Below are 21290 nucleotides of genomic sequence, written 5' to 3' on the forward strand. Positions count from 1 at the left end.
TTGTGTCTGTGTGATCGCAGTGTGTGCCCATGTGCACATGCACGTGCCTGTATGTTGGAAATGGGGGATACTGTGATGCTAGAATCATGTTTGATCAGGGGCCATACAAAGAGAGATGGGGTAAGAATTAAAGAAATCTGATGTTGAGATCAACCTATGCCACCCATCCTGTCCCACTTCTCATCCACTGAGTCTGTTTACTGACCTTGGAAGGTTAACTTTCCAAAACAAGACATTGGATTTTATTTTTGATATCAGAATAAGCCAGTGAACATGGAAACCACTGGGTCAAGAACAAGAACTTCTCCTCCAGGGTGGTCAGACTCTTTCTTCCCATGTTGAGCTGTAGGCGCCCCTGGAAACTGGGCTTCTTCCTCCCATCACATGTGCTGCTGGCACAAGTCCCCTCGGGCCCCGCTGGCTGGGCTGTCAGTTCACTGCACAGCAGGCTCCTGGGGGTCCGCGCTGCGCTTCCGACCGGGCCCGGTGAGGGCGCTCCTGACAGCCTCGCAGACGGAAGAAGCTGCAGCCAGGTGCGCCTGAGCCTCAGGGATGGAGCACCGGAAGAGGAGGCTCAGCAAGGCTACGGGAATCACCTGTGGGCAAGAGGCGAGAAGAACTGCAGGCTGAGACAGTGAGGTCATGTGAAGCAGAACCCTGGAGGAGTTCAAGCACTCAGAGTGGGAGTCAGGATCCACCAGGGTGGATGCAAGAATAGAAAGACACCAAGACTACAAAGTGGTGGGGGCCGGAGTTGTGGCATAGCAGGTTAAGCTGCCATCTGTGATGCAGGCATCCCATATGGGCACTGGTTCCAGTGCCGGCTGCTCTGCTTCTGATCCAGCTCCCTGCTAATGCACCTGGGAAAGCAGTGCAGGACGGTCCAGGTACTTGGACCCCTGCACCCACGTGGGAAACCCAGATGAAGCTCCCAGCTCCTGGCTTCAGCCTGGCTGTTGCAGCCATTTGGAGAGGGAACCAGCAGTTGGAAGATATCTCTCTCTCTCTCTCTCTCTCTCTGCCTCTCCTTCTCTTTCTGTAACTCTGTCTTTCAAATAATTAATTAATATTTTAAAAATAAAAGAAGACTAGCAAGTGGTAATGCAGTGGGTCAACAGCAGGGAGGAACCAAAAAACTCCTATTCTTCCTTAAAAACCCAGTCCAAACACCCCCCCCCCTTCTGACGCTCCTTTTAGGCAGAACAGAAGACCCGTTTCCTATGCCTCTGTAGTACCTTTTTCACAACTCTGTGACCGTTTGTCACTGTCACATGAATGAGGAGCTCCTGGTGGACAGAATGTCACTGAACTTTGTAAACCCAGTGTCAAGCAAAGTTCCCGACACATTGAAGTACTCACTAAGTGTTGAAAGAGCAGCCCTTGGGCAGGATACCTGATCTTTGCAGTGTGCAACCTCGATGTGGCGGGAGATGGGAGCAGCGCGAATATCATCTGACAACGGCTGAGGAAAGTGAATCGCCTGGAGTAGGCTTTCAATGCATCGCGCCTTGGACTGTCCAGAGAACCGCTGTGGAACAAGTAGTAAGGTCAGTTCCAGGCGAGAAAGCCAGAACTGAGTGAGGTCAAGGAAGAACTGGGAAGGTGGGAGGCTGGGATACTGAAGAAGGAACATAGACAGTCCCATAATTCCCGGGGATGGGGAAAATGGAGTTAAAATAGGTGGTGGATGTGGTGTAAGCTGCCGCCTACAGTGCCAGCATCCCATATGGGCACTGGTTCCAGCCCTGGCTGCTCCACTTCCTATCCAGCTTGCTCTCTGCTATGGCCTGGGAAAGCAGTGGAGGATGGCCCAAGCCCTTGGGCCCTTGCACCCATGTGGTAAACCTGGAAGAAGCTCCTGGCTCCTGGCTTTGGATGGGTCCAGCTCCAGCCATTGCAGCCAGTTGGGGAGTGAACCAGTGGATGGAAGACTTCCTCTCTCTTTCTCCCTCTCTCTCTCTCTCCCTCTCCTTCTCTCTATATGTAACTCTGACTTTCAAGTAAAATAAATAAATCTTAAAAAAAAAAAAAATAGGCGGTGGGCCTTGACTGGCTGGGTTAAACTGCAGAACTAATGGCAGATTGGACAAATTCTCAGCTGTGTCCCACCAACATCATAGGTTGCTAATCTTAAAATGTACGCCCTCCCTCTAGTTTTCTCCTTAATTAAAGCATTCTGCACCCTGCTGCCAAGACTGTTCATTTGCAGATACTGCTTCCGTTTTGTCACTGCCTGTCCCTCTTTCTAGCTCAGCACTGTCCAGTAGAAATATACTGCAAGCCACACGTGTAATTTTCAGTTTTCTAATAGATACATTAGAAAAGAGATAGGACGTAGCATTTGGTGCAGCAGTTAAGATGTTGCTTGGGATGGCTGCATCCCATGTCAACCTTCAGGCTGTGCTTCCGAGTCCAGCTTCCTGCCGGTGTGTACCCTGGGAAACAGCAGGTGATGGCGCAAGTACTTAGGTCCCTGACGACCACATGGGAGAGTTGGATTGAGTTCCTAGCTCCAGGCTTCATCCTGGCCCAATCTTGTTTGCTGTGGGCATTTGGGGAAAGAGCTAGTGGATGGAAGATCTCTTTCTGTCTGTCTGTCTGTTTCTCTGTCTCTGCCTTTCAAATAGAATTAAAATAAAAAATATAAAGAATAGGAAAATTCATTTTTAATAATTTAATGAGATATATAAAGTATTTCAACATGTAAGCAATATTAAAAGTTATGAGGTATTTTACAATATTTTTGCAATAAGTCTTTGAAATCTGGTGTGTATTTTACAATCATGGAATACCTTGATTTGGGTGCTCAAATTAAAAAGTGAAACGTAGTCCTACCGAAACAATAAAGTTGCATTTAATGAAAAAAAAACTGCTTTAATTTTTAAATAAAACTAAAATTCAGTTTCTCAGCCACACTAGCCACATTTTGAGGTTCAGTAATGGCGTATGGCTGGTGGCCATGTTTTGGAAAGCACTGGCAAGTTCAGATTCCTGTCTGGCTCTAACCTTCTGCTCCCCTCTAACCCCTCCCCCCAACTCTGGTCAGTGTTCCTTTCATTCCTGCATCTACCCAAGTTCCTAACCAGCAGGCCTAGCGCAAATATCACCTCTTCCGTGGAGCCTCTGTTTGCTGTAGTGTGTACGGACTCCACCTCCACCTCTTCTGGAGTTCCTCTGGACTTCAGTGATGACCATAGATTGTCTTAGGGACCTGGCGTGCTTACTAGATGCTCACTGACTTATTCCTTTCACTGCATTTAGCACTAAAACCATAGGACATCCTGTAACATTTGAATTTCAGATAAATAATGAAAAAAATTATATATGTGCCAAATATTGCATAGGACATTTTACGCTAAAAATTATTCCTTATTTATCTGAAATGCAAATTTAACTGAGTGTCCTGCATTTTACTTTGCTAAATCTGGCAGCCATATTTTCATGGCCATCTGTCACGCTATCCGCTCAGCATCCATTCCTCCTCCTTCTGGCATCAACACCTTGGTTTTCCTCTGGGGAACCATCGCTCTGCGTGCTCAGGCCATGATGCTAGACTGAGGCTCACCTCCCAGCCCTTCCTACACTACTATCTTGAAAGTACATGGACAGGTGTGGATACAGTGCTCTTTCCCCTTGAGCTCAGCAGTTGGTTCCGTGTTGTGCATGTGACCCAAGCCAAACCAGTGAGAGCCTCCCCCCTGTCATTTGTGAGAATCGTGTAGACAAATCCACTTTCTCCCCACTAAGGTTGCTAAGTTGGTTAGACGTCAGTCTGGCACTACAGATGGCCGATTGGCCACTTAATGGAGAAAACCTACCTGAGAATGAGTTAAACCCAGAGGAAGGCAGAGCTAAGGCCCGAAGGTTCTGGAGCTCATCAGTAGAGTATCTGAATCCAGCTGCTCTGGGGCTGTTCAGTCATTTGCCTTGGTTAGCATGAACCAGTATGAACCTAGTTTCTGTCGCACACTTGGAACTAAAAGAATCCTTCCGGGCCGGCGCCGCAGCTCAACAGGTTAATCCTCCGCCTAGCGGCGCCGGCACACCGGGTTCTAGTCCCCGTCGGGGCGCCGGATTCTGTCCCGGTTGCCCCTCTTCCAGGCCAGCTCTCTGCTGTGGCCAGGGAGTGCAGTGGAGGATGGCCCAGGTGCTTGAGCCCTGCACCCCATGGGAGACCAGGAAAAGCACCTGGCTCCTGCCATCGGATCAGCGCGGTGCGCCGGCTGTGGCGGCCATTGGAGGGTGAGCCAACGGCAAAGGAAGACCTTTCTCTCTGTCTCTCTCACTGTCCACTCTGCCTGTCCAAAAAAAAAAAAAAAAAAAGAATCCTTCCTATTGTTTATAGTTCCACAAAAATTTCTTAAAGGAAAAGATGCACCTAACAGAAGCATGAGAAGAACTCAGGAGAAAAGTCAGCCCTTACCCTACGTATCTCACAGCTCTGCAAAGCACCCTCCTGTGACAACCTGGACATTGAGGCCAGACCCACCCAGCCCCTCCCACTCACGGCCCTACCTGCAGCATGGCCAGGGCCCGCCAGAAGAGCTTGGAGTTGCTAATGCGGATTTCCAGCATGTGGTTTTGTAGGATCTTCCCAAGAAGCACGTGGGCCCCTGTACTCACCGTATTCAGCACCCATTTGGTGCTAAGCTCACGCTGGAACTTCTAAAAAGGGAAGACACAAGAGTGTTGAAAATTAGAGGAAGTGAGAAAGCAGGTTGGATAGGGCCCTATTATCTGACAGGAAATCAACAGTTGAAAACAAGGGACCAAAATGATTTGCTTGACCAACTCAAGGTCTAATTGTTGGAGACGGTAAGTGCAAACCAGGACTGTCCCATGCAAACCCGGAGCCTTCACCTATGTGTGAGCATGTTTTAATTAATTAATTTTACTTGAAAAGCAGAGAGAGAGAGAGTGAGCTCCCACCCACTGATTCATTCTCCAAATGCCTGCAACAGCCGGGGCTGGGCCATGCGGAAGCTAAGAGCTCAGAACTTGATTGGGTATAGGACTCAAGTACTTGAGCCATCACCCACTGCCTCACAGGGTGTACATTAGCAGGAAGCTGAAATGGGGACCGTGGCTGGGACTCGAACCTAAGGATTCCAATATGGGGTGCAGTCATTCCCAAGCTGTTGCTTAATGGCTCAAGGCCTCTGCCACCCATGTGGGAGACCCGGATGATACTCTGGGCTCCTGGCTTCAGCCTGGGCCAGCCCCAGCCACTGCAATCATCTGGGGGAGTGAACCAGCAGACAGAAGATCTTTCTCTTTCTCTCTTCCCATCGCTCTCTCTTTCAAAAGATAAATAATTTTTTAAAAAGAAAACAGTGAACCTAACTGTTTATTACATTGATAACATCACTACAGAGAAAAAAGAATCAATTCAAATTATTCGTCAATACTTCACTCTGATTATATACCTTTAGTGGGATATGATCATAAAACAAAAAGAACTGCAAAGAAATCTTGAACATTTTTTGGTAACTTTTGTAGGTGATAGGTGGTATTAGGGTAGCAACTTTACAACTGTTTAGTGTATATTTTAGGACTGAATAAATATGTTGATGATGTTGTAAATCAATGTTCTTGCTAAAGGAAAAGAGGAAGAAAAGTCAGAATATGTATGTGCATATATATAGCACACACACACGTGCCCTTGTTCTTTGTACTGATAGAGATTAGAGGCAAAGACATACCAGCAGCAGTGTGAACACACCCAGCAACCAGAGTTTTAACAATAGAACCCAGGAAGAATGAGGAGTCCCTGGAAGGATTGCGATTCCAGGGCTGGACCAGAGAAAGGACAGTTGAATCTGTGACCGTGTTTTTGGGTTCCTCCATACAATATTAACTGGGTGAAATAGTGTACTGTACACACAGCAATGTAAATAATAATAAGAAAGAGACCAATAAACAGCAGTGGGATGATTTTTGGACTATCTTGTTACACAAAACCTATAACATAGAAAAGGATTCTATCCTTTGCTTAAAAATAAGTGGATTTCCTTTCTTCTTTTTTTTTTCACAAAAAGAACAATAGCAGAGGATTCAAATACTGATGTGAATATATCACAAGAATCATTTTGAGCATTAAAATGCATGAGTAATGAAAAATGGATTAAAACACATTTAACAACGTCACACTCATGAATCTATACAAACACTAAGCAAACAAACAGAAATGGCTAGGAGGGAGAAGAGACAGTTTTGCTGGACAGAAGAATACAAGCTATAACGTAGACAGAAGGGATAGAAATAGCAAAGCCACCCCAGTCGTAAGCTGACTCAGCCAAGGATCATGGTGGACGCCGAGATGACGCTGAGGGACAGGACACAAAGAATGCAGGCAGGCACTACTTTCCAGCGATCAAACCTGGTGTCACCACAGAGTGACAGCTGCATCAGGCACCTGCTGCGGTGATGCCCTGATGAGGACACCACCTCCCCTTTGCAGTACTCACGCCAAAAAATGGGCCCCAAACATAAGGCAGAAGCAACCAGGCCAATCCAAAGTGAGGCACATTCTGGAAGACAATGGCCTAGACGTCTTAAACGTCAATGTCACCGAAGACAAAAAAAGAAAGAAAGAAGGCCGAGGAACTCAGCTAGATTAAAGGAAACCACAGAGACCTGATAACTAAATGCAATGAGTTATCTTTGATTGGATCCTGGATCCAGAAAAATAAAAACAATATGGGAGAATGGAGGGCAGTTTGAATATGAGCTGGATATTAGACAGTAGTATTTTTATTAATTGCTATTTTCCTGAGTGGATAATAATACCATACGTATGTAAACAGATGCCCTTGTTCTTAGGGGACACATGCCAAAGTAATTAGTGTGAAGTGTCGTGATAGCTCTAATTATCTTTCAAATGATTCAGAGGAAAGAAGAGGTGAAACAAATGCGGAAAATGTTAATGATTGTTGAATTTAGAGAAAAGCATATGGGTGCTCATTGTACTATTCTTGCAATTTCTCTGTAGGTTTGAAATTTTTCAGAATAAGGATGTGGGGGCAGTTTGTATCAAAAATATTTCTACAGCTAAAGATCTACCAGCCCTAATGGATGTCTCCTATTTCAAACAGTTACAATCCAGTTAAAGGAATAAAGCCAGCACCAAGCAAAAGACAAAATTCACAAAGGAAAAGATTGGTAGATTTGACTACATAAAAATTTAAATGTCTCTGCATCACAATTATAAAAATATAATAAACAGAAAAAAATCTAGAACAACAAAAAAGGCTACTGTCTATAAATACCCCTTCTTACAAATCAGTAAGACTAATAAATAAATAAATACCTTCCAAAAAGAATGAGTGAATATACCCAGAAGACTTACTAAAGCAGTACATGGGGGCCAGTGTTGTGGCATTATGGGTTAAGTTACCACCTGTGACACCAGCATCCCATATGGGCCCTGGTCTGTGTCCAGCTGCTCCACTTCTGATCCAGCTCCCTACTAATGCAACTGGGAAAGCAGCAGCAGATGGCCCAAGTGCTTGAGCCCTTGCACCCACATGGGAGACCAAGAAGAAGCTCCTGGCTCCTGGCTTCAGATTGGCCCAGCTCCGGTCGTTGCAGCCATTTGGAGAGTGAACCAGTGGATGAAAGTATATTGCTATCATAAGCTTTTTCTTTTAAGCTACAATTACTTAAAAGATCACAAATACCATTCTCTACTATTTTCCTTATCCCTGGAATAGTACCTGGCATATGATGTTTGTTGAAGGAAGGAAGGAAGGAAGGAAGGAAGGAAGGAAGGAAGGAAGGAAGGGAGGGAGGGAAGGTCTGGTTCTTACATACAACTGAAATTTTTATATGGTGAATAAACCACAGATTTAGAGTCACAAGTCTTGAGTTCAAATCCTGACTCCTATTTTAGCTATATAGCCATGATCACAATCTCTTGGTTTCAACCATGAAATGGCAATATTAAATAGACATTCTTTAGCTGACTGTTCTGAGAACGGAGATAAGGTATATGAGATACTTTGTAAAGTACGAGGAGCTATCCCAGTGTGGAGAAGAATATAACAACTGAGCAGCTAAGGTGACGTGAGCTCAATTAGAGAAGACGTCTTAGAAGATGGGAGATCTCAAAGGAGACACTGGACATGCAGAGCATGCAGTGGAGATGTGACAAATGAGCACTGTTTGGAAGGAAGACAAACATACACATTGGAAGGAAAGCGGATCCCCTGCCTAGGATACAGGCCGCCATAGGAGTTCCAACAGCAGGTAAGGCAGCATGCTTGCCTAGAGGGTTGCTAAAGGAGCTGTTCTGAATAATGGGTAAGAGACTGCATCTTTCCCTTTGGGGCCCAGGTTCTGCTCTGTGATGGCTGCGCTGGCGGTGTGTGAAGAAAACGGAAACCCAGGGGGCTAGCGTTGTGGCTCAGTGTTTAAGCTGCCACTTGCAAGGCCAGCATCCCATATTGGAGTGCCAGCTTGAGTCCTGGTTGCTCTGCTAACAATCCAGCTTCCTGCTAATATGTCTAGGGAGGTAACAGAAGATAGACCTTGTACTTGAGCCCTTGCTACAAAGGTGGGAGACCCAGAGGGAATTCCTGGCTCCTGGCTTCTGCCTGGCCCTGACCTGGTTGTTGCAACCATTTGGAGAATGAACCAGCAAATGGAAGATTCTCTCTCTCTCGCTGTCACTCTGACTTTCAAAAAATAAATTGCTCTGACTTTCAAATAAATAAATAGGTGATAGATAGATAGACTTTAAAAAAAAAAAGATGTAAAATTTCTGTCTTTTATGGCCCACACAGCAATTGGCATCTAGATCTCTTCATGCCAACTCCAAACTAAATTGCAATGTGCATAGAAACTGATGATTACTTCTAAGTTTATTATTAGTGCTTATACTAGATTATAATTTGATTAGCACATACAGGCTAAACATGATCTGCAGTGATATAAACAGATTATAACTTATCAAAATATGCCTTAATGGCTTTTGGATAATGACGATAACTATGGTATTGACAATCAACCTGTTCCAAAGGACAAAGGAGATTTCTGTCCAGTGGCCTATACTTTGCCTTTAGCATATTCCTAGAGAGAAGTGAACTCAGCAGCTCGTTGCCTTGGAAGCTCTAACTAGTAGTCTGGTAACTCAAGCACTTGCCCAGTTGGCTTTGTGGGGAGACGTAAGCTTCAGAAGAGCCCCTCACTGAAGGGATTGCCTTGTCATCCCCCATACCTGGACGAAGTTCCCTTCGTACTCAAAGAAGAGCAGGGGCCATGTGATGCTGATGATGGAAGGAAAGAGCTTCTTCAGGGGGCTCTGAAGAGAAAGGGAGGTGAGCAGGAGAGGTCTTTCCAGGGAGGCCACCCAGAGCCCCCTCCTCAAGGCGGGACCCTCACCGGCAGGGACTGCCCCACAGTGCTGTGCGCCAGGGCCTGGATGTTGCTGGTCTTCTCTTTCACCTGCTCCACCAGCGTCTGCACCTCCGCGAGGTTGTCTAGGAGACCGGGAAGGCATCAGAGTCGAACGGCTGCTGGGCTGCTCTGATTCCCGCTACCCTAGGGTCCATTCAGGCCTCTCATCCCATTCCTCCCGTGAACTCAGAGAATCCACAGCTCCTCTGAGCTCCCTACCACCTCCGCCCTCCCAACCCACCACTCCCATCATCCCCCTCACCATCCAGAGTGAAGATGAAGACCACAGTGTCGATTTCCGTCAGGGAGGGCAGGATGGACGTCTGGAAGTCCTCCTGGGAGAAGGTGAACTGGGGGCCCTGGGGCAGGAGAAGATGGGAAAGTCCTTCCGGGAAAGCACAGTGGAACACAGACTTGAAGATGCAGGAGGACCCTGGAGGGCAGCTGACACAGATGGAAACCTGAGGCTCCCACAAGCAAAGTATATGGCGCAAGAGGAGGTGGGAAGTCAGTGGTGTGGAGCCAGGCTTGGGGGCGAACACAGCTTTCCACACTTCCTGTGCTGCCCCAGAACTCCTGACCTCTCGCTCACAACCCCTTCTCTGGGCCATCTCTCCCAATGTGCCCGCCCCCATTCTCTTCTCCTTCCCTCCCACCCTCTGCACACCGATGACCTTCACAACTGCCCCAGGTCCCGTCTTCCTCTGACCTGGTTGGTGAGTTCAGCTTTCTGGTTAAACATGTCACTGTGATCACCCATGAGAAAGCCACGGATATCTCGGAAATCTGGGAAATTTAAGGACAGGGAGATAGAAGCGGTGGGTGTCGCAGGAAAGGGAGGTTCTAGACCGTGGGGGTGTCCATGGGGCTGGGAGGGGAAGGCGGCAGGTGGAGCAGAGGATGAGGAGTAACCCATGAGGGAGACCAGAGCAAAGCACAGGAGTAGGAGTTAAGTAATCAAACACTGAGCTGGGGCTCGATGGAAGAAGCATTTGACCGTAATGCTTTTTAAAATAGGGCAGGCTGGGCATAGAGGAACCCCCAGGGTTTGGTAGGACAGTGTCTGGCCAGTGGCCAGCTTGGTTGGGATCAGGAGGAATCAGGAAAGACGTCTGGACCGAGGTCCCCACCAGCGCCAAAGGTGTGGATGCACTCTACTCCGTCCATGATGGCAATGATGCCCAGGGTCTGCCAGCCAACCAAGTGCACACGGCCTTTCTTCTTCAGGCTGAGAGGAGTCGGGGGCCAGCACAGGAGAGACCACAGTGAAGAGGTCAGAGAGGCACTTGGAAGAGCACAGTGGTAGTAAACAAACAAGAAGCCTGCCATGGCCCGCCCCGCGCAGATGCATCGTCCTCACCACCTGACCATGTCTCAGGGAAGGCCCCTGCCCTCAGGGTGACCCCCACCCGGGCCACACACACATCTACACACCTGCTGCTGACTTGCTTCATCAGGGCGGCAATCTTGGGGCTTTGGCTGTAGGTGACCTGATGAGCCCGCTCAAATGTCCGCAGGATTTCCAGGAGGCATCTGGGAAAAAGGCCACCAGCTGCCAGGGAGGGTCCGGCGCCCTCTCAGAGAGCCTCAGAACCCTCCAACCCCACCCCACCCCTTAAAACCTAAGTCCGCTGGTCCTGCTGGGTGCACAGAGAGTAGCGCAGACTGTGTTCGGGAGGAGCAGAGAGGACTTCAGTGGGCAGAAAACTAAAGAACGGGAAGAGGGGTAAGAGCACTGGGGAGGCATTGGGAAGAGGGTGGGGCCTGAGAGTTGAAGAGGAAGAAAAGGAACAGTCTGGAAGCGAGGCAGGAAACCTGGGGAAGAGAGGAGGCCCACAGCAGGACGAGCTCTACCCTACATGGCCCGGGTTGTCCCCAGTCAAGGACCTGCAGAAGCCAGGCTGGCCTTGGAGACCCCAGGCAGGCTCAGGGATTAGGCCTGGCCCTGAGGAATCCAGAGTCCACCGGAAACACGCCAGATTCCACAAGCACGTGGTGGGAACAGCAGCATCCACTTGCCAGCTCCCTTCCTGGGGCAGGTGGCGGGGCGGCAGTCTGGCTGCCACCAGCCAACTTCACAGCTCTGGACTTGCCAGTCCCCCGTGCACACCACCCCTTCCCCTGCCTGACTGATCTCTCTCCTGTCCAGCCCCTCCTTACTTCGGAGAGGCTGCAATGCCCCGGTCCACCGTCTTGTGCGCTGCTAATAACAGGGTTTCCAACAGGACCTTGGTGGCACTTCCGCCTTTCATCCGGGAGGAACCACTGAGACCCTCAGGCTGAGGAGGCAATGACAGCCAAGAGGGAAGGTGAGAGGAAGGAAGACGCTGGAGCCTATGGTTAAGGACCCGTGTTTAGTGACCTCTTGACAGTCCTGGTGGCTCCCAGTGTGCCGTGAGGCGGGCCAAGGAGGGCTTCACTAAGAGGAAGAGAAGAGAAAAGGGGCCACTTCTGATGACCCCTACGGCCCACTCAGGACTCTGGGGAGGAAGTCACAGGATTGGATCTCTTGTTGACCATGTCAAGGGTTTTTTTCAGAGAATGCTTTTCTTTCTGTGCCACCCCCTTCCACCATTCGTTGTCACGGGTCAATCCAAAGACCACATGGTACGTGCTTTGGACAGAGCAGTGAAGTGGCTGTTGCAATGGTCCAAATACATAACACAACACATCAAACAGGCAAAGAGATGCCAGCAAGGAGGATGCCAAGCCCAGTGGCTGAATCTCTCCTCCTACGTCTATGGCAGCACTTTCCATGATACCAAGATGTAGAATCGACCTCAGTGCCTGTCAACAGCTGAGTGGGTGGAGAATAGGCGGTGTACTTACAAAATGAAATATTACTCAGCCATAAAACAGTAGGAATCCTGTCATTCACAACGACATAGATGAGCATTATGTTGGCTGAAATAAGACGGACACTGAAAGAGAAATGCTCCGTGATTTCACCCATAGGTGGACTCTAAAGAAATTGATCTCATAGAAGGGTGGTCACCAGAAGCTGGGGAGGAGAAGGGGAGAGAGGAATGGGAGAGGTCAAAGGGTGCAATGCCACAGTTAACTAGTTAATTGTTCTACCGCAGTTAAATGGTCCATTGCACAGCAGGGTGCCTATAGCTAAGAATGGTGTGCTGTATATATCAAAATAGCTGGAAGAGAGGATCTCGAACGTTCTCACTACAAAGACATGATAAATATTTGAGATGAAGAATACACTAATTAATCTGGTCATTAAGTGACACAAACATGCACTAAAACGTCACACTTTACCCTGTAAATATGTATATGTGTCAATCAAACATAGGCTAAAACAAGCAAAGCAGTGATGGAGAAAATAAGGTTGAAGGTCAACAATTCCACAGAGGAGAGAAGAACAGGGAGGCTCTGGAAGCTGCAGGTGCAAACCTCTGGCATAACATGAGGTTCTGACTTCCTGTCACACAAAAGGAGGCTCTAGGGAAATGTCAGACATGCCACCACCAGGAGAGGGAGGCAAAGGCAGCGATTTGGTGAAGGCCCTCACAAGGCCAAAGTCAGGGGAGATGGTTCCAGTGAGATGGAGCTACCACCCAGAGGAGAGCAGAGGAATAGCAGTGTTAGAAGCTAACAAGGCACACCCAGGGGTCAGCATTGTGGCACAGTAGGTAAAGACTCTGATACGGGGGCTGGCATTGTGGCGTAGAGGGTAAAGACTCTGATATGGGGGCTGGCATTGTGGCGTAGAGGGTAAAGCTATGGTCTACAATGCCAGCATCCCATATGGGCACTAGTTCACGCCCCAGCTTCTCCACTTCCGATCCAGCTTCCTGCTAATGGCATGGGATAGGCAGCAGAGGATGCCCAAGTACCTGGGCCCCTGCCACCTACAGAAGAAGCCCCTGGATCCTGGTTACCGGCTTCAGCCTGGCCCAGTGCTAGCTGTTGTGTCCATCTGGGGAGTAAATCAGTGGATGGAAGCTCTCTTTCTCTCTGTTTCTCTCTCTCTCTCTCTCTCTCTCTCTCTCTGCAACTCTTTCTAAATAAATAAATCTTAAAAAAAAAAAAAGAAAAAGAAAAGCACACCCAGTTTTGGAAAGAACTTCAAAAGGCAGAAGGATGAAACTGCACCATATTTTTTTAAAGTTCATATTTGAAATTTAAATACACAAAGGCAGAATGAGACATCACAACAGCTATTCAATGGTGTCTCTACACAGATGGAAAAGAGAGCCTTTAAATAGCAGCTACTGAAGTGTTTAACGAGTGCTGATTTGAGAGCCGGGGTCAGCAGGAAGGCAAACATCACAAGGTGGAAAACAAGAAATCAGGATGTGATTGATAGCGTTAGCAGACACATCATGCCTCCGGAATTTAGAGAAGATGTTATACAGCCCAAAACCAGAGGTCCAAGCAAATAGCAAGCCATTCTCAATTTCAGGGGAGAGGGGAGGGCACATAGGAAAAGAAGAACGAGGCCCTACCCCAACCGCAGGGTTGAGCACAAAAGCTTCCTGTCTCTCCTGCATTTTCTGCATCCGTTCTGCGATTTGTCGGAATGTTGAACTCCAATCTTCAATGGGGTCATTTCTGGGATCCGGAGAGACAGAGATGGAAGGATTGTCCATGAGTATCTAAAGGAAGGGCTTCAACGAACAGCTGGGATCTTAGACCACATTGGGTTTGGAGTCAGAAGTCAAAGACTTCACAGAGGTGTGCACACATGGGGCACCAGGTCCCTGAACCCCGAGGACAGAGGTTAATGAAACTTTCAGCAACTGAAGCCCAGAGCAAAGCCAATGCTCAAGTTTAAAGCTCCAGCCTGGGATCAGAGCCTTCTAGTATCCTGGTTCTGCATAAGTCCTGCAGCTGTGGCCACATGAGCCTTGTGTTCTGTAGAACCTTGAAGGAATGAACGCCTGTCATCTGATTATCAAAACTGCCCCCTTATTTTCCATCTTAGGGTCCATCAGAAGCCTTTCCCGTTCCTGGAAGCCCCTCCAAAGAGTGAATCTGTGAGAGAGGTGCAGTTCCCAGCCAGGGAACAAAGCTGTAAGGTCTGTAGCCCCTCAGGGTTGGCGAACAGTCCTTGAATGAGTTCATCAGGAACAAAGCAGAGTGTCCATGAGCCTGTTATCTGCTTAGTTACAAATCACAGAATCTGAAAGAATGAGGATCTTCTGTGGTTGATTTATGATGGCTTTGTGAGGGGATCATTTGTGAATCACCCCTTACAGTATACCCCAGAGTTACCACTGTCCTTGGTACCCCAACTTTTCCTTCTCATCCCAGGCCTGCCAAGCTTCCATCCCTTCTTTAATAATTTTTACATTTTTTCTGTATTGCTTCTAAGGCTGACAAATCTCACCTATTTCCTACCCCTTGTGTGACGCAGTTCCTATCATTTGTCCTTAAACTATTTTAAAACTTCTTAGAGACCTAATAAAGAGCAGACAGTGTCCCTGTTGTACGGTTGAAAAATCAAGATCCCCCAGCTAGCCTAGGCATCCGAATCACCTGGAGACTCTTATTTATTAATAACCACGCATTTGGGGGGTGGGACATGCACCTGAGATCCAGGTTCGGCAGTTCTGGAGCACAGCTCCCCCCCCCCCCCATCTGTATTTTTAAAAGCCTCCCAGATGACTCTGATGATCAGCCAAGTTTAAGAGTCACTGATTTAAGGAACAACTGGAAGATCTCCACGCCTACTTTGTTTGAAGCTCTTCACTTCCCTTAGTCACAGGGCCTGAAATTAGCATCCACTGCAGCAGATATATTTTTGGGGAAGAGTCCTCCACGGAAAGGGTCATCCTTTACACCTTGTTATGAATGAAACTACAAGCCCAGCCCTAGCATCTGAGAAAGAATCCAGCTGCTCTCCCTCCCCAGGACCACCGGGAAAGAGTCACAGCTGCTGTAAAGTGACAAGCCTCAGCTGCCACCCCTCCAGGCACAGGCCACCTGGTTTCAGGAGGTGGCCCACTCCAGTGCTTTATTTAACAGAATCCCCAGGGAGGCTTTCAAAAAAAAAAAAAAAAATAGGTATTTCTGGGCCTTACCCCAAACTTACAAAAGCAGACCTCTTATATAAGGGACTCAGGATTTTATTTCTTAAAAATTTTTTTAACACTCCCCAGGGCAGCTCAGGCACAGAACCACATCTGAGCGCGGCTGGTTTAACACACTGACTTTCTCTAAGATCAGACAAAGTAACCATTGAAACAGAGAAAAGGGCTGGTGCTGTGGCGCAGCAGGTTAACACCCTGGCCTGAGGCACTGGCATCCCACATGGGCACCGGTTCTAGTCCCGGCTGCTCCTCTTCCAATCCAGCTCTCTGCTATGGCCTGGGAGAGCAGTAGAAGATGGCCTAAGTCCTGGGGGCCCCGCACCCACGTGGGAGACCCGGAAGAAGCTCCTGGCTCCTGACTTCGGATTGGCGTAGCTCCGGCTGTTGCTGCCAATTGGGGAGTGAACCAACAGATGGAAGACCTCTCTCTCTCTCTCTGCCTCTCCTCTCTCTGTGTAACTCTGACTTTCAAATAAATAAATGAAATCTTAAAAAAAAGAAAGAAACAGAGAAAAGAGGGAGGTGATTTATTGGCACAGGGCTCTTGGGAAGGGGACCAGTCAGGAGGAAGCACAGAGGGAATGAGACTAAAATAAGGCGGCAGTTCCTGGCACACACCAACACCAATCTAAACAATGCTTGGAGCTTGCGCCGAATGAAAGCACAGATCTGTAGAGTCCACGTTTTTCCTGACCCTGTTCTATCTTCTGGATCTTCTTTTCTTTGCCTCTTAAATCCCTGTTTTGAATGCATGCTCTCTTACATGTTATGTAGCATTTGTAGAGCTGCCTCCAGTCCTTTCTGAAGCAGAGAGACTAACTAAATGCACTAAATACACCAACCAACCAAGAAGCAAAAATCTCCTAAGCGTAGGGGCACCCCTGTTTGCTCAGGTTTGGTGAGCAAGACTACACTCATCTGTCCTCTGTGACTGTGCCGTAGACTTTGATACATTCCTCCAGCCGCCCCCGGGTTGGCTTTCAACATAGAAGGCTCACCTGGCCATGCTCACTGGATTGAAACCAACCAGGACTGGCAAGAAGACAGCTGTGTTATCCATGCAGTAGTCCATCTGGCCTGCCACAAAGGGCGCCTGATAGCAGGGAGAGAGGAGGGGTGATGGGGAGAAGTGGTGCTTTGAATGTTGCCTGAGGCCACGTGCATCAGAATCCTTCAACATCCTGCTAGCAACGCAGGTCCCTAGTGCCAGTGAAGATCTACTGGATCGGAATCTGAAAGGGAGGGGCCGCATTGTTTTGTTTTAGATTTATTTGTTATTTATGTGAAAGGCAGGGAAAGAGAGAGAGAGAGAGGTATCTTCCATCCAGTGGTTCACTCACCAAATGGCTGCAACAACCAGGACTAGGCCAGGCCAAAGCCAGGAGCTTCTTCCAGGTGCAGAGGTCCAAGCACTTGGGCCATCCTCTGCTGCCTTCCCAGGCACTTTAGCAGGGAGCTGGGTCGGAAGTGGAGCAGCCGGGACTCGAACTGCCACCCGTATGGGATGCCAAGGCTGCAGGCATCGTCTTTACTCACTACACCACAGCACTGGCCCCAGGGTCCACATTTGTAACAAATTTTCTGGGGCCAGCACTGTGCTATAGCGCGAAAAGTCACTGCCTGTGGCTCCGGCATCCTATATGGCTACCGGTTCGAGTCCTGGTTGCTCTACTTCTGATCAAGCTCCTTGCTAATCTGCCTGGGAAAGCAGCAGAAGATGGCACAAGTTCTTGGGCCCCTGCACTCAGGGGAGACCTGGAACAAGCTTCTGGGTTCATCCTAGCCCAGCCCAGCCATTGCAACCATTCGGGGTGTGAACCAGTGGATGGAAGATCTCTCTGTCTCTGTCTCTGACTCTAACTCTACCTTTCAAATAAATAAATAAATCTTAAAAAAAAATACCAATTTGCCAAGGCTACTCGGTTTTTAATAAGTTCTCCAAAGAAATCTTCTGCATGGTAAAGTCTGAAAAACCACAGGAGTAAATTGTAAGCTCCTTGAAGCCAATGCCCTGTTCGCCTCATGTGCCCCTTTGAAGGCTAACAATGCTGGGATCTAGCTTTTGCTCGGTGAATTCTCAGAATCAGAGAGCTGCAGAGTTGAGAGAACACTTGGGTTCGTCTAGTCCAGTGCTTAACAAACACTGGGCATCTTGTTAAAAGTGCAGATTTAGACTCAGCAGGCCTGGGGAGGGGCCTGAAATCCTACATGTCTAATAAGCTCTGGAGGCCGCTGGTGGTGCTAAAGTGGCAACCACACTTTCAGCAGCAAGGGATTAGTCCAGGGACCAGATTTTTCTGCAAAGACCTAGAGAGTAAATTTGCTTTGGGCTTTGTGGGCCCTGTGATCTCTGTCCAACTGTTCAACTCTAAGGTCGTGCTATGAAAGAGGCATAGGCCATATGGAAACACAAATGGCTATGTTCCAATAAAGTCTTATTTACAAAAACAGGAAGCTGGCAAGATTGACCTGACAGTGTGGTTTGCTGACCCCTGAACTAGTCGGTCCACCTATGTTGGTTGTGGATGATTGATACACAGCTATCCTGAGACAGGTTCCCTCCCCCCACTTCCCACATTCATAAAACTGAATCCAACTCAGGGAAACCAAAATCAAGTTCCTTTGTACATTGTTTCCTAGCTCCACCGTGTCAGTCCAGCTTCCACACCATTTCCTTCCCACCCCGTTCCTCCCTGTAAAACAGATCCACTCAATCTGCCGCACACTCACAGAGAGTCCCACCGAAATGCCGATGACGATCACCCTCTTCTTCCCCGCAGCCACCTAGGAGAGGAGGAAGTGCCGGGTGACGGGTGGCACATACCCATTGTGTGCCGACGTCAGGGCCAGCACCAGGGCAGGGAAAGGCTGTGACTGAATGTCGGGGTTTTTATGTCCTGTGAGGAGGAACAGCTAGGGGTCTCTGGTTGAGTATCGGTGGGAAGCACAGACCTTCTTCAGTTCCTCAATCCCATGTAGAGCACTGTCTTCTGTCCCCTCCCTAGAGGCCACCACAGACCTAAGAGGACAGAGTCAAGGTCAGTGATACTGGCTGGGAAGAGAAGCATATGGTTTCTTGAGGCAGGCAGGCAAGAGAAGAGAATGAGGGAAAACTATCACTGAACAAGCAACCACTGATGGCTGGTCACCATGATAGAGTCAAAAAAAAAAATTCAAATAACTACAAGCAGTAGTCAGGCGACATTAGTGTGTGAAGTGAGCCCAGTGTAAGGCAATAAGGAGTGGTGGGGACCAAGGTAAACTGGATGTGAACTCTTATTGAAGACGTTCAAATTCAATTTCTAAAAAATACCATTCTGGTGAAATAAAATACTCCTGGGTCATCTCGCTCACCTGTCACCTCCTGCAATGAGGTAGGTGTAAAGAGGTTTCTGTCCGAGGCCTCTCATCAGCTGGTTAAAGGAAACCTGTCAAAGGGCAGAGGCCGGGAAGAGGTAAGGATCACCAAGGAACAATTGTTGTGGAGTTTCAACTCCTAGAAGGCATAGGTTGCATAATGGCTGTCTTCATCCAGTCCTACTTGCAATCCAGCACTTAGAAATGCTATCTGGAGATGATTAAGTGGGGGCCCATGAGATTTAGAGAATTGGCAATGGACTGGTAGGGCTGGGAGAGGCTGAGAAGAAACGAGACTCCGCGGGGAGATGCAGCTTTTGGAGACTAGAGAGAGCGAGCCAGTCCCAGAGTCCAGGTTGAGGGAGGGGTGCACCTGGAAGCCTTGCTATGATCAACTTCCTAGTCCCATAAAGTCATCCCAGAAGGGGGAGGAAGGAAAAACAGGCACTGGGGCGCTCACCGACATGAGGAACGCCATCCGGCCAGAAGTGCCTCCTCCACTCAGCACCACCAGCCCCCCGTCAGGCTCCTAAGGAAGGAATCATCCCCGGGTCAGTAACAGAAGAGGAACTGGAAGGTCTCCTTATCCTTCCTTTCATTGCAAAATTGAACAGAACACAGGCTGTTGGTGTAGCAAAAAGAACCCTCGACTCAGGCAAGAAATCTCAGTTTGACTTAGCTTAGCTACTTATTCAAAGCCTTACTTATCCCAGACAGGACTGAAGACAGCTTTGTCATCTAAATAAAAACAAATGATGAAAGCAGCAGCATCCATCAATTATTAGCTAATTGTATTTGGGCAAGCTACTGTGATTATCCTTCCTAAGTCTTTCTCATTAAAAAAAAAAAAAATACAGGCAGTAATGCCAAGTCTGCAGGTTCGGGGAAGGTAACGGCTATGAACGCGCATTGCCTATTTTAGTGTATGATGGAGAGAACGGTTATTATTATAATCATTCCTGATTAAGAAGATGACAACAAGGATCCAAAAGGGAGGACTGGCAGAGGGGGCCAACTGAGAGCTATAAAAGTGAGAGATGGAGATCGCTCCTCCCAGAGAGAGAAAGTTACGGGGCAGGAGGTGGATGGAGGGACGGTACCTTCAGCACTTCCTGAACTTTCCCAGCCACTTGTGCCATGGTGGTCAGAACTGACTCGCTGTACAGTCGCTGTGGGGGACAGGTAGCAATCAGAAGCCAAGGGAAGGAGGACAGCAGGTGGGGGTGGGGAGGGCTCTCAGGGCTTCTAAAATCAGGAGCAATGGTCTGAGAGGGCAGAGGTTGAGGTGGGCTTAGGGTTAGGGTTGGCATCTTGATTTGCCTTTCACAGGGGATGGGTCTGGGTCACCTGGTAGGTAGGCACGACTTGCCCCTCCTCCTGGAAGATCTCAGCATCACATTGCCCCAGCAACTGAACAATTCTCTCTGCATCTGCTTTGTCCAGGTCTCGGGTCAGTGGGTTTGACTTCTCTGTGATTGGCACAGCAGCCTCATACCCAGACAACTAGGAGGAAGGGGAGACAGAGATGGAGGCTAGACGTCAAAGTCTGCTGAACAGGAGGTGGGAGTGGTGGCAGGCACAGTGTTAGGATTCTGCGCGCGCGCACACACACACACACACACACACACGCCAGGAACTTAGTCTGCACTTGGGCCTCTGCACCTGCTAGGAAAAAAGATCAAACAGGAAGACAGGAGGGCAGAGGAACTGAGCAAAAACCTCGGGTAGAGGGAAATCCAGATGAAAGGTGATCCTTGGAGTCAGTGAGAAGGCCAACATGGAGAAGGGGGTCTCACCTCCCACTCGCCAGGCTCCGGGGTCTCAATCACATGTTGAAAGCGTTTCGTGCCCGGCATGGTCCCGTCCTGTGGGCACCCTGTCCTGCCTGCCTCTTCAGCCACGCAAACTCCACTGGTGGCAATGACCACTTCCAGCTGGCAGGGCCTTATCTGAGCTACAGCGATGATTAACCCAGGGACTCGCCTCTCTGAGCGCCACCCCCTGCACCTCTGCCCAGTCACTAGGCCCCCAGGGGGCTGGCAAGCCCAGGGGAGTTCCCGGGCCTCCCCTTCACAAGCTCCCCCGACTTGCCAGCCCTGGCCGTGGCCCCTGAAGTCCCACTGCTCTTGCCCATCAGGTACAATGGCCTGTTCTCTGCAGGACCTGGAGCCTGCGCATGCAAGACAACCCCCAGGCCAGAGAGGACGCCTGGGCAAGAGCGCTCTGAGACCAGGATGCCTCGGGAGGCCAGAGATCAGGGTCCTCGGGGCAGCAGGAGTCAGAGGACCATGGCCTGATCACGTGCTCGGCACCCACGGTCCTGCCCTGCCCTGCCCCACTGGCCCATTTTCCCGTCTCTTCTCAGCAAGGAAGGCACTGGAAGCCTCAGAGCCCTGGAGTGCATACCCTGAACTGGATATTACCAGGGAAAAGAGCTGCAGAAGTAGAAATCCCACAGTGAGGCCCAGGGACCACAGAATGCGCCCTAAA

The 21290-nt window shown here is 48.8% G+C and overlaps 1 protein-coding gene across 4 annotated transcripts; it reads right to left on the bottom strand.

Annotated features, from left to right (window-relative positions):
* Positions 1 to 204: 204 nt before the first annotated feature.
* GCKR (glucokinase regulator) lies at positions 205 to 21037 on the bottom strand. Of its 4 annotated transcripts, none has more exons than XM_002709800.6 (19): positions 20597 to 21037; positions 20148 to 20303; positions 19901 to 19969; positions 19261 to 19329; positions 18798 to 18871; positions 18396 to 18462; positions 18174 to 18227; positions 16442 to 16536; positions 13857 to 13962; positions 11557 to 11675; positions 10831 to 10929; positions 10527 to 10624; positions 10106 to 10182; positions 9659 to 9755; positions 9382 to 9479; positions 9218 to 9301; positions 4516 to 4665; positions 1394 to 1528; positions 205 to 596 (listed from the first exon to the last, which is right to left on the bottom strand). In XM_002709800.6, the coding sequence occupies exons 1-19, from the start codon at positions 20654 to 20656 to the stop codon at positions 435 to 437; spliced, it is 1869 nt and encodes a 622-aa protein (XP_002709846.1). In that variant the 5' UTR covers positions 20657 to 21037; the 3' UTR covers positions 205 to 434. The 4 variants fall into 4 exon arrangements, with proteins under 4 accessions (XP_002709846.1, XP_051696004.1, XP_089182757.1 ...); XM_089326631.1 differs by having other exon boundaries at positions 223 to 596; positions 4624 to 4665; positions 20597 to 20803; XM_089326630.1 differs by having other exon boundaries at positions 406 to 596; positions 1360 to 1528; positions 20597 to 20803.
* Positions 21038 to 21290: the final 253 nt, after the last annotated feature.

The sequence above is a fragment of the Oryctolagus cuniculus genome, chromosome 2 (assembly GCF_051225735.1).
Source record: "Oryctolagus cuniculus isolate XC-2025 breed Fujian yellow rabbit chromosome 2, ASM5122573v1, whole genome shotgun sequence".
Classification (NCBI taxonomy): Eukaryota; Metazoa; Chordata; class Mammalia; order Lagomorpha; family Leporidae; genus Oryctolagus; species Oryctolagus cuniculus.